The sequence below is a fragment of the Malaclemys terrapin genome, chromosome 21 (genome assembly GCF_027887155.1).
Source record: "Malaclemys terrapin pileata isolate rMalTer1 chromosome 21, rMalTer1.hap1, whole genome shotgun sequence".
Classification (NCBI taxonomy): domain Eukaryota; kingdom Metazoa; phylum Chordata; order Testudines; family Emydidae; genus Malaclemys; species Malaclemys terrapin.
In genome coordinates this window covers 21,447,679-21,460,004 of record NC_071525.1, presented here as the reverse complement: position 1 = coordinate 21,460,004, position 12,326 = coordinate 21,447,679, and the positions used below count along the sequence as shown (strand labels likewise).

The 12,326-nt window shown below is 60.2% G+C and overlaps 1 protein-coding gene across 1 annotated transcript; it reads right to left on the bottom strand.

The window, feature by feature from the left end:
* Positions 1-2,980: 2,980 nt before the first annotated feature.
* Positions 2,981-6,565, bottom strand: LOC128826842 (apolipoprotein Eb-like; the record flags this gene model as incomplete). The annotated part of the gene is made up of 4 exons (XM_054010346.1): positions 2,981-3,582; positions 4,173-4,308; positions 5,319-5,381; positions 6,463-6,565. Coding segments are annotated over 4 exons (636 nt in total), but the record flags the coding sequence as incomplete, so codon positions are not given.
* Between the last annotated feature and the right edge of the window lie 5,761 nt (positions 6,566-12,326).

The following is a 12,326-nucleotide window of genomic DNA, read 5'->3' as shown; positions in this document are numbered from 1 at the left end:
GAGCGAGCCGCAGCACGCCACTCCGGGGAGGAGGAGAAGACAAGCCAGGGTGAGGCCTAGGGGAAGGGGCTGGAATTGGGGCATACCCCCTCCAGCCCCCTGCGTGAGCACACCCCCGACTCCAGCCCACCCCGCAGCCCCCTGCCCACCCTAACCCCTGCAACCCCCTCCAGCCCCCTGCGTGAGCACACCCCTGACCCCAGCCCACCCCGCAGCCCCCTGCCCACCCTAACCCCTGCACCCCCCTCCTGAGCCCCTGGCCCTGCCCTGACCCTGCACTCCCCTCACACCTCCTCAGCACCCCCTCACACATGGATTGTCTGTGGTGCCTGGGAGCAGGGGGGGCAGTGACAGAGGGACTTGTCAGTGCTGGCTGCCACGCCCCCTGCCAGTGGGAATGCCAAGAAACTACCTCCCTGCACTCCAGGGAGGGGAGGAGGTGCCGCCCAGTTTTGGGGGAAAGGGGCAGTTGTGGGGCAAGTCCGGGTGCGATGGGGGAGCTGGTGGTGACTCCGTGTGGGGGATGTAGGAGAAGCAGGGTGTTAAGGTGGGGGTTGGTGGGGCAGGGGGCAGGGGGCAGAGGGAGGGAGGGAGGGGAAAGTCTGGGTTGAAGGTGGGGGTTGGCTCAGAGTGTGTGTGTGTGTGTGTGTGTGTGTGTAGAAGGGGGGTAGTAGAAGAGAGGGAGGTGACAGCCCTGAGGTGAAAGTGGGTAGGGAGTGGGCAATAGCAGGGAGATTGAGGAGAGCTTTTGTTAGGGGGTTAGTTGTGTGGTATGGGGACAGTAGGAGGGATGGGAGGAGAGCCCAGGGGTGAAGATTGGGGTAGGAACTTGAGGCTGGATTGTGGTAGCCTTTGTAGTAAAGTGTGTGTATTTCAGTGGCCCTTTTTCTCTGCAAAAGATGGGCACCAGCAATTTTCCTCCCCACCCCAAAGGTTTGTAAACATTATTGTACCAAAGCAGAGAATGCAGCTTTCAAAACATGTATTTAGGAAACATAACTTTGGGTGGAGGAGGTGGGAGGGGGATGCAGGTGCGACACCACTGACTGCTGCAGCCGGGATTAATATGGCTCATAAGTTCTTATCAAACTTCTTATCACACTTCTTATCAAACTGTCTGTACTCGGCTAGCTTGATTATCACTTCAAAAGTTTTTTTTCTCTTAATTAATTGGCCTCTCAGAGTTGGTAAGACAACTCCCACCTGTTTATGCTCTCTGTATGTGTGTATATATATCTCCTCAATATATGTTCCATTCTATATGCATCCGAAGAAGTGGGCTGTAGTCCACGAAAGCTTATGCTCTAATAAATGTGTTAGTCTCTAAGGTGCCACAAGTACTCCTGTTCTTTTTGCGGATACAGACTAACACGGCTGTTACTCTGAAACCGCTCATAAGTGTGCTAATTAAGCACTTGTGTTCAGGGTCCTAAGCAGGCCCTGAGTGTTTAAAGAAAAAAACAAAAAAACTAACAAACAACTCCCCCCCCACACACACACAAACCAAATTCAGTGGTGTTCTGCGTACATTGGTGTTAGCCCAGTTTGTTCTCTATGGGCTGAGTGGAGGTCGCAGTTTGGCTTCAAACATCTTATTTTGGTTTTGAATAAATGTTTTCATTCCCATCCCGGCAATACCACATTTGCTATGTTTCAGAGTAACAGCCGTGTTAGTCTGTATCCGCAAAAAGAAGAACAGGAGTACTTGTGGCACCTTAGAGACTATGCATCCGAAGAAGTGGGCTGTAGTCCACGAAAGCTTATGCTCTAATAAATTTGTTAGTCTCTAAGGTGCCACAAGTACTCCTGTTCTTCTTTTTACATTTGCTATGGCATCAATGGTGCTGTCACGCTAGGCCCATATCTGGAAGGGGTTCATCACAACCACATGGGGGCCACCAATATGTTTGGCGCCGGGCCCACAAAAAGTCGATCCAGTAACACAGAGGCCTCAAGGGAGGGCCTGGGGAGAGGGCCGAGAAGCGTGCTTTGTGCTGTCTGGGCTGGCGCATGGGGATTGTTGTAGAAATGGAGGAGGGCACTTAAAATAAAAGGGGGTGGTGAAGGCACAACCCCGGGTGTCCGTGCAGTGTCCCACAGAGGAGCCACGTCCTGTGACACCCCCAGCCTCCATCCCCCGCCCTTGGGCAGGCTTAGCACTGGAGCCCCCAGGATGTAAAAGGTGCCATATTCCCTCCCCTGCATCAGCCAGTCCCCATCCTTCTGACAGCTCAGCGCCCGCGCCGCCTAGAGGGAAAAGGCCCATGTCCCATTCCCTGCCACCCTGAGCCAGCCACTTCCCTGCCCCTGGGCTGGATCAGAGCTGGTGGCCCATTCCCCATCCCACCTATGCCACTGGCAGCAATGATCGCCCCCCCCGAAGGATGCCTGAACAGCAGAGTCACTGTTAGCAGGGCAATCTCGCCCCCTGCCCACAGACCCTCGGATTTGCAAAGTTAAAGGGAAAAAATGTCATGACAGAGTATGTGTGGGGGGCTCAGTAGGAGGCGCTCCCCCCTCACAGGCAGTGCTGGCTCCAATGCAGTGCTGGGGACCTGTGCTGCGGAGCAGTGGGGAGGCTCAGTGGGGGGGGGGGGCTCCCGCTCACAGGCAGTGCCAGCCCCAGTGGGCCTGCACTGCAGACAGCATGGTGAGGAAAGTTGGTGAGTAACACTGGGCAGAGCTGTTTATCGGGAGGTCACAGCAGGGCAGAGATAGCACAAGCCCTAGGGGAGAGGCTTACGGGGATCATCGTGGGGGGAGTTTCGAAGGGGAAAGGCCCCACCCAGGAGACGGCCCTATTTCCCCCCGTCACATGTCCATGATCATGCCCCTGGCTTGCGCCCCACCCGTCGCTTGGCTAAGAGCCCGTTCTCCCTCACGGAGCGGGGCTGCACGACCCTGCCTGGGGCAAAGCCCCGAGCTGGATTATAAGAGCTGCTCCCCTCCCCCAGGGATGCAGCAGCAGCAGCACAGGGGGTGATTAATCAGCAGGTGGTTTATTGAGCTCCTGGGAGGTTGTTACAGACACAGGGAGTGACTAGGGGTGATGGGACAGGGACCCTGGGCATGTCAGGGGCCCTTAGAGAGGAGGCTGCCCCCTCTCGAGCACCTGTGACCCCTGAAGGCTCCGTGCATGGATGGGGTCTGTGCTCCCAGTCCCATGGGCTCCATGGATGGATGGGGTCTGTGTCTCACCCCTCGCCCGCCTGGCTCTGTGTTCCCATCTCCCCACCAGCGCAGGCCCCTCACTGGAAGTGCTGCAGGAAGGAGGCCCAGAGGGAGCCCAGCCGCCCCTGCAGGTCCTGGGCGTAGGGACCCAGCTGGCTGTGCAGCTGCTCCAGCAGCCCCTCGGCATAGGGCGCCAGCCCAGCCTGCAGCTCCTCCACGCTCTTCTGCAGCTCCGCAATGGATGGCTGCACCTTCTGGTTCAGCTCCCGCAGGTCCCCGGAAACCTTCTGCACCAGCAGGTCCATGTCCTTGCTCAGCTTGGCCACCAGCTCCTGGGCCACAGCGGGCAGCTGCTTCTGCACCTCTGTGCCATAGCTGTAGGCAGCCAACAGGCTGTGGCTGACGCGGCTGCTGTGGGGACGGGGGAGCGGATGAGAAGGGAATGGGGGACAGGGCCTTGCCCCTCTATGGGGCTCTGGCTCCGATCCAGCCCCAGGGTCGGGGGGAATGGCTGGCCCAGGGGAATGGGGGACATGGGGCCTTGCCCCTCTATGGGGCTCTGGCTCCGATCCAGCCCCAGGGTCGGGGGGACTGGCTGGCCCAGGGGAATGGGGGACATGGGGCCTTGCCCCTCTATGGGGCTCTAGCTCTGATCTGGCCCTAGGCGGGGGTCTGGTTGACTCAGAGGGGTGGGGAATGAGACACGGAGGCCTTTCCCTTCTATGGGCTCTGGCTCCGATCCAGCCCCAAGGCAGGGGACTGGCGGCTCAGAGGGGTGGCCGGGTGGGGACACGGGGCCCTGTCATCCTGGACATGGGCTCAGTTCTGACTCAGAGGATCCCGGTGAGGGCCGGAGTTTGCTGAGCCCGGAAGCCGAGGTGTGGGGGCTGCAGTCAGGGGGGCGACTAACCTCCCCCATCTGCTCTGGGTCCATGGGGAGGATGGGAGGCTCCCAGCCCGCAAGGTAGGGCTCCCCCCACAAGTCAGTGCCGGGTTCTCACTTGAGCTTCCGGCCCAGCTCAGATTTACGGATCAGCTCCTTGATTTTCTCAGCTTTTGCCACGTACTCCCAGAAGGCTTCCCGGACCTGCTCCAACCTCGGTGTGGGCTCATCGCTGAGGAGAGAGGCCTGGCTGCCTGTGGGGTGACAGAAATCCCCAGCAAGACCCTGTCATTGGAGGCCGCAGACCCACCCTGGGGAGACTCAGAGACGGGACTCTACAGAGCTACCTTGCTCTGCAAGGAGGGGCCGGAGCTCAGGATTCCTGGGCCAATTCCAGGCTCTGCAATCGACTCCCCATGTGGCTTTATGAGAGTCACTTTGGGAAATTTTCAGGTTCTTATTGGAAATCAGGAGCCCCCACCGCGCCGGGGACCGCCCTGACCCCGGCCCGATCCCGGGGCTCCCCACCGCGCCGGGGGCCGCCCTGACCCCGGCCGAGCCCGGGGCTCCCCACCGCGCCGGGGGCCGCCCTGACCCCGGCCGAGCCCGGGGCTCCCCACCGCGCCGGGGGCCGCCCTGACCCCGGCCGAGCCCGGGGCTCCCCACCGTGCCGGGGGCCGCCCTGACCCCGGCCGATCCCGGGGCTCCCCACCGCGCCGGGGGCCGCCCTGACCCCGGCCGAGCCCGGGGCTCCCCACCGCGCCGGGGGCCGCCCTGACCCCGGCTGATCCCAGGGCTCCCCACCGCGCCGGGGGCCGCCCTGACCCCGGCCGATCCCAGGGCTCCCCACCGCGCCGGGGGCCGCCCTGACCCCGGCCGAGCCCGGGGCTTCCCACCGTGCCGGGTGCTGCACACACACAGTGAGAGATGGCCCCTGCCCTGAATAGCTGTCCTAATAGAGACAGGCCGGATTATTCTCCGTATTTTACAGATGGGAGCTGAGGCCCAGAGAGATTCAGGAGCATCTCCAGGGCTACCCAGGGAATCTGCAGCAGAGCAGGGAACTGAACCAAGAAGTCCTGAGCCCCAGCCCAGTGTATTTACCACAAGTCCCAGCTCCCAGTTCTCTCCCTGCGTGCGTGGGCTCTAGATGTGTCTGTGGGCTCGAGGCCGCTGGGTAACTAAGTGTAGGATCCCAGGCAGAGGATCCCTTATGGGGCTTCCCTAGTGGGGCAGGGGCAGGCCTGCACCAAGATGCACTCACCTGCCAGGACGGCCAGCATCAGGACGAGGGCGAAACGCTTCATGCTGGGAGCTCCCTGAGACCCTGGTGCGATGGAGGAAAGAGGGTTAGAGCAGAGGGGGAGCAGACTGGGATGGGGGTTCTGACGGCCCTGCCGCCAGCACCTCCTGTCACGCGTTACCCTCGCACCTGGTCACAAGCTTTCTGCCATCCTAGTCCAGTGCTGGAGGCGACTGCGGGGAATCCCTGGCTGCAGCCCCTGGGCTCGGGCAGGAGGGGAAACAGAGTCAGTCCCAGGGGGGTGGTGGGCAGTGAATAATTGAACCAAAAGCTCTGCAGCCTTGATTAGAATCATTGGGGGGGAGGGTTAATCGATCATAGCTGGGTTTAGACACGGGGTGTGGGGGGGTCTTTCAAAAGTGTTGCTTTAAAATCTTTCCAGGGGCCTTCTCCCACCCAACAGCTCCTTGTAAATCTGGGGTCACAAGGACCCAGAGGGAACCACCCCCCTGCCTGGGGGTGAAAGCAGCTCTCTCTGCTGGGGCTGGCCTTGGTCACCGGGCACCATTTATACCTGTGCAAAGGGCAAAATGCCACGCCCCGGGATGGCAGCATTCTACCCTGATGCAAACAACAGTGTGGGGTGAACTGGGCACTCGGGTGCCAGGATGCCCAGAAAGCGCGGCCCCCGATTAGGCACCAAAATAAGTGTCTGGCTTTTCAGGAGGGCCCATAGTAGCATGCGAGGGGCTGAGCAGTTTGGGATCCACAGCCCCTTGTATTGCCAGCGCTGAAGAACAGGGTGGCTCTGCCCGGACAGCCTGAGCCCCAGTTTGAGGGACCCACCCCACCACGAGGTGCCGTTCTCCGCACAAACCAACAGCATTTATATCCTGCCTGAGTCCAGCAGCGACTCCATGAGACCTGCGCCAAGCAGCCAAGCTACTCAGCCCCTCTCCAAGCTGTGGCTGGCCTTACCTTGCTCTGCCGGCTGCCAGGTCCCTGTCTCCTGCAGTAGGCCCTCCTGCTGCACTGCACCTGGTACCCAGGGACAGGCAATAACCACAGAGAATTCCCTCTTATCTCCTCTCAAGGCCTGGCCAGCCCCTGTCACAGGGCTGCAGGGGCAGCCAGTCAGAGCAGAGTGCTAAGGCGTGGGGCGTACCTCTGCTAGGTTTGTAATCCAGGGCGACATCCTTGGAGCCCCGTCCTGCCCCCAGACTGAGCCTAGCCTGGCTATGGGAGTAGAGCAGCTGCCCGCAGCCAAGTCATCCTGGGCCAGATTCTCTGCTGGTGTAAACTGGGTTAGGGTTAGGGTTAGGGTTAGGGTTAGACTCCTAGCCTTTCCCATTGGCTTGTCATGCCCTGATATTGTCTGCCCTCCCGCCACAGCCAGCTCTCCGCCCCTCCCCTCCCCTCTCCTTCCTCACCCCCCCATCCCGTCCCCCCCCCCACCTGCCTGGGACCTTATCACAAAGTGTCCTTTGGTTCCCTCCTGGCCCATCCACTTCACCCTCCAACGTGGCACTGAAACAGCCTGGCCTGGCCAGAGTCCACCAGGCCCAGCTCACAGGAGCGGCCGGCGCAGTGCCAAGGCTGCGGCATTATGGCCACATCGAGGCAGCAAGGAGCAGGGATGGCTGATCCTGGCCCCCACCTTCGTGGCCTGCGTCACTGGCCAGGCACAACATGCGGGCTGAGGCCCCATCCATTTCACTCGATTGCAGATGTTTTGGGGTCCCCCAAGCTCAGGGCCCTGGTACAAGTGTCTCCTCCTTCCCCCATTAGCCCTGGCCACCCTTCTCCTGCCGCAGTGCTGACCCTGCCTTATCACAGACTGTCTGACCCAGCGCTGAGTCTCACTTTGTGACCCCAGTGGGGCCGGGGCACTCAGCACACTCCACCCCCAGCTGGAGCAGGGATACAGGGCTTTACCCGCCAGTAACCTCCCCGCGCCGCCCACTCAGCTCACGGGGGAGTCACGGCTGGGCCATGTTCTCCAGGCTCAGTGGGTCAAAGTGCTGCAGCAGGGAGGAGCAAGGCCGGCTGGCTCTGGGGAGCTGGGCTGAGCCGGCAGTGCAGGGAGAGAGACAGGCAGGGGATGGGCTGCACAGCTGCCCTGTGCCCCTCTCACTTCCCTTTCCCGGCTCCGCCAAGAGGGGCAAGGCTGGCTGGTTACACAACCGGCGACAGGATGTGGTTACTGGAGGGTGCATGGGGTGACTGCTCTCCTGTCAGCAGCATGTTTCCGCAGCCCTCCCAGAGGTTCTCCCACCCACTGCCTCCTTGGCGTTCCTGTCTGCGCCGGACAATCTGTACCAAGGCAGCGCAGCCCAGCGTGGTACAGGGCCAGGGGTGCTAGTGCCAGTTGAGGCTTTGCCTGCTGCTGTGAGAGGCTTGGCCTGAGGGCCAGGACCCTCTGCTGTAATTGGAGCAAACCCCCAGTGCCTTTTTTGAACAGGGTTCAAAACAGAACTAGACACATTCATGGAGGATCGGTCCATCAATGGCTATTAGCCAGGATGGGCAGGGATGGTGTCCTTAGCCTCTGTTTGCCAGGAGCTGGGAATGGGTGACAGGGGATGATCACTGGATGTTACCTGTTCTGTTCCTTCCCTCTGGGGCACCTGGCATTGGCCACTGTCGGAAGACAGGATACTGGGCTAGATGGACCTTTGGTCTGACCCAGTGTGGCCATTCTTAGGACTGATAGACCAGAGTGGGGTATGGGCGGGGATGGAAAAGTGGCTTCTCCTAGTTTCACTGTGGAACTCATTGCCAGAGGATGTGGTTGAGGCCCAAAGCTTGGCTCATTCCCCAGATGGACGAGCTTGCCAGGGTTAGGCTAGCGCAAGGGTTGGCAACCTTTCAGAAGTGCTGTGCCGAGTCTTCATTTATTCACTCTAATTTAAGGTTTCGCGTGTGTTGCGGATTGTGGGGGAATTAGGGCCCTGCACCCCTCTTCCCGAGATTCACTGCGACTCTCAACCAGCCAGTAAAGCAGAAGATTTATTTAAGGACAGGAACACCATCTCAAGCAGAGCGTGTAGGTACGACCAGACCCCCTCAAGTAGGTCCCTCTGGGAGGTTCAAGGAGCTTAGACCCCAGCTTGGGGTTCCCTGCGTTGCACCACCCAGCCCCAACCGAAACTAAACTCCCAGCCCCTCCCGCTGCTCCTCTCCTTTGTCCAGTCTCCCGGGCAGAAGGTGTTAATTCTCCCCACCCCCGTTTCTGGCTCAGGTTACAGCTCAGGTAGCTTCCTTCAAGGGAAGTCCCACATCCCCACTGCAACCCCCCTGCAACATTCCCAGGTCAAATCTGCCCTGCTCCCTGCTCCGTCACATCTCTCCCCCCTTCGAGACTGAACTGAGCGGGGTCACTCTGACCAGTGACCTGGGGAAGTTCAGGGCTCCCTCTCCGGGACAATGCGTCCGCTATCAGGTTGTCACGTCCCTTCACATGGACCACGTCCATGTCATAATCCTGCAGGAGCAGGCTCCATCTCAGGAGCTTGGCGTTGGCTCCTTTCATCTGGTGCAGCCAGGTCAGGGGAGAGTGGTCGGTGTGCACGGTGAAGTGACGCCCAAAGAGATATGGCTCTAGTTTCTTGAGGGCCCACACCATGGCCAGGCATTCCTTCTCGATGGCCGCGTAGTTCTGCTCCCGGGGTAGCAACTTCTTGCTCAGGTACACGATGGGGTGTCTCTCCCCCTTTTCGTCCTCCTGCATTAACACCGCCCCCAGTCCTGTGTCTGAGGCGTCGGTGAACACCATAAAGGGCTTGTCAAAGTCTGGGTTTGCCAGAACTGGGCCACTGACCAGAGCCTCCTTCAGCGCCCGGAGAGCCTCCTGGCACTCCTCGGTCCAGACCACTTTGTCTGGCTTCCCCTTCTTGCACAGCTCAGTGATGGGGGCGGCTATGGCGCTAAAGTGGGGCACGAACCTCCGATAGTACCCTGCCATCCCAATAAAGGCTTGGACCTGCTTTTTGGTTTGAGGAGCGGGCCAGTCTCTGATCACCTCCACTTTGGCTGGTTCCGGCTTTAGGCAGCCGCTTCCCACCCGGTGGCCTAGGTAGGATACCTCAGCCATCCCCACCTTGCACTTCTCCGGTTTTACGGTCAGCCCAGCCTTCTGGAGTCGGTCCAGCACTTGTCTAACCTGGGATATGTGGTCCTCCCAGGTCTGGCTAAAGACACAGATGTCATCGATATACGCCACGGCAAAACTCTCCATCCCCCTCAGTAGCTGATCCACCAGGCGCTGGAAGGTGGCTGGCGCTCCCTTGAGGCCGAAGGGCAGGGTCAGGAACTCATAGAGCCCCAGAGGGGTGACAAAGGCCGATTTCAGCCTGGCATCTGCATCCAGCGGCACTTGCCAATAGCCCTTTGTAAGATCCATGGTGGTAAGGTACCGAGCACCTCCCAGCTTGTCTAGGAGCTCGTCTGGCCTGGGCATGGGGTAGGCATCGGCTACAGTGATGGCATTGAGCTTCCGATAGTCCACACAGAACCGGATCGACCCGTCCTTTTTGGGGACCAGCACCACCGGCGAGGCCCAAGGGCTGGAAGACGGCTGGATCACCCCCAAAGCCAGCATGTCATTGACCTCTCTTTCCAGGTCCTGAGCAGTTTTCCCTGTGGCTCGGAAGGGGGAGCATTTTATAGGCGGGTGCGATCCTGTCTGCACCCGGTGGACAGTCAGATTAGTGCGTCCAGGCTGGTTGGAAAACAGCTGCTGGTACAGATGCAGCACCCCTCCGATCTCAGCTCGCTGGGCAGGGGTTAGCCGATCAGAGAGGGGAATTGCTTCCAGGGGGAAGCCAACTCTTGTCCCAGGGAATAGATCTACTAAAGGGTCATCTCCCTGCCCCTCCCACTGTCCACACACGGCCAACACCATATTCCCCCTGTCATAATATGGCTTCATCATATTCACATGGTACACCCGGTGGTGGTGTGCCCGGTTCGACAGCTCCACCACATAGTTTACCTCGTTTAGTTGCTTGACAACCTTGAAGGGCCCTTCCCAGGCGGCCTGGAGTTTGTTTTTCCTCACGGGGATGAGGACCATCACCTGATCCCCAGTGGCGAAGGCGCGGGCCCGTGCTGTGCGGTCATACCAGACCTTCTGCTTCCTCTGGGCTCTGGCCAGATTCTCCCTGGCCAGGCCCATGAGCTCGGCAAGTTGTTCCCGGAAGGTCAGGACATACTCCACCACCGACTCTCCGTCAGGAGTGGCCTTCCCCTCCCATTCGTCTCTCATCAGGTCCAGGGGCCCCCTTACCCGCCTTCCATATAGCAGTTCGAAAGGCGAAAACCCAGTAGACTCCTGGGGTACCTCCCTGTACGCAAACAGCAGGTGAGGTAAGTACTTGTCCCAGTCCTGCGGGTGCTGATTCATAAATGTTTTCAGCATCATTTTTAGCATCCCATTGAACCTCTCCACCAGCCCGTTGGATTGGGGGTGATATGCTGAGGCCCAGTTGTGCCGGACCCCATATCTCTCCCACAAGCACCGGAGTAGGGCCGACATGAAGTTGGACCCTTGGTCCGTCAAGACTTCCTTGGGGAACCCCACTCGGCTGAAAATGGTCAGCAGCGCATCCGCCACAGTGTCTGCTTCGATGGACGATAAGGGCACTGCCTCGGGGTAGCAGGTGGCGAAATCTACCACCACCAGGATGTATTTCTTCCCAGACCGGGTCGTCTTGCTGAGAGGTCCCACTATGTCCATGGCCACCTTCTGGAAAGGCTCCTCTATGATGGGCAAAGGTCTCAATGCTGCCTTCCCCTTGTCCCGGGCCTTCCCCACCCTCTGGCAGGGGTCACAGGATCGGCAGTACTGCCGGACGTTGGTGAAGACCCCGGGCCAGTAGAAGTTCTGTAGCAGCCTCTGCCTGGTGCGCCGGATCCCCTGGTGCCCTGCGAGAGGGATGTCATGGGCCAGGTACAGTAGCTTGTGGCGAAACTTCTGGGGAACCACCAGCTGCCTCCTGATCCCCCACGACTCCACTTCCCCCGGGGGAGCCCACTCTCGGTACAGGAACCCCTTCTCCCACAGGAACCTCTCCTTGCATCCTCTCCTCATGGTCTGTACCACACTGAGGTCAGCCAGGCCCCTTAGCTTCCGCAGGGAGGGGTCCTTCTGCAACTCGGCCTGGAACTCGGCGGCTGGGGAAGGGATGGGGACCTGCTCCCTCTCGTCGGCTGGGTCGGAAGCCCCAGCCACCCCGCGGCCTGTCCTTGGGTGTTCCCTCCCCACCCGGGAAGGGTTCGGTGCCTCCGGTGGGACATCCTTCCCAAGGTCAGGGCGTAGTGCCCCTCGCCGGCTCTGGCTACGGGTCACGACTAAGGCGGTCTGGGGGCTGCTTGGCCAGTCCTCTAGGTCCCCCCCCATCAACACCTCAGTGGGCAAATGGTGGTGCACTCCCACGTCCTTGGGGCCCTCCTTGGCCCCCCATTTCAGGTGTACCCTCGCTACGGGAACCTTGAATGGGGTCCCGCCCACCCCGGTCAGGGTCAGGAAGGTGTTGGGCACCACCCGATCTGGGGCCACCACCTCGGGCCGGGCCAGTGTCACCTCTGCGCCCGTGTCCCAGTATCCATAAACTTTCTTCCCATCCACCTCCAGGGGAACAAGGCACTCGCTCCGCAGGGACAGCCCCGCGCCAACCCTGTAAACGGAGAACTTTGAATCCGGAGCATCTGGCCCCCCAGAGAAGCTGGCCGGGGGCCCTTCTCTCTCTTGAGCAGTTGATAAGCTGCCAGCCCCTCTTGCGTGAGAAGCCTGCCCCTCGTCCGTCTGGGCCTCTACCAAGTTAACCCGGTGCGGGTTCGGTCTGCTCAGTCTGTCTTTGAGCTTGGGGCACTGGGCCCGAACGTGGCCTCTTCGGCCGCAGTAATAGCAGCTCATGTCCCGTGGGTCCCCTCGAGCCGGTCGGTTGTCCCTGATGCTGGGCATTCCCCGTGGGAGGGGATTCCCCATATTCCCCCTTTGGGAGGTCCCAGGGTGACTCTCTCTCTGCA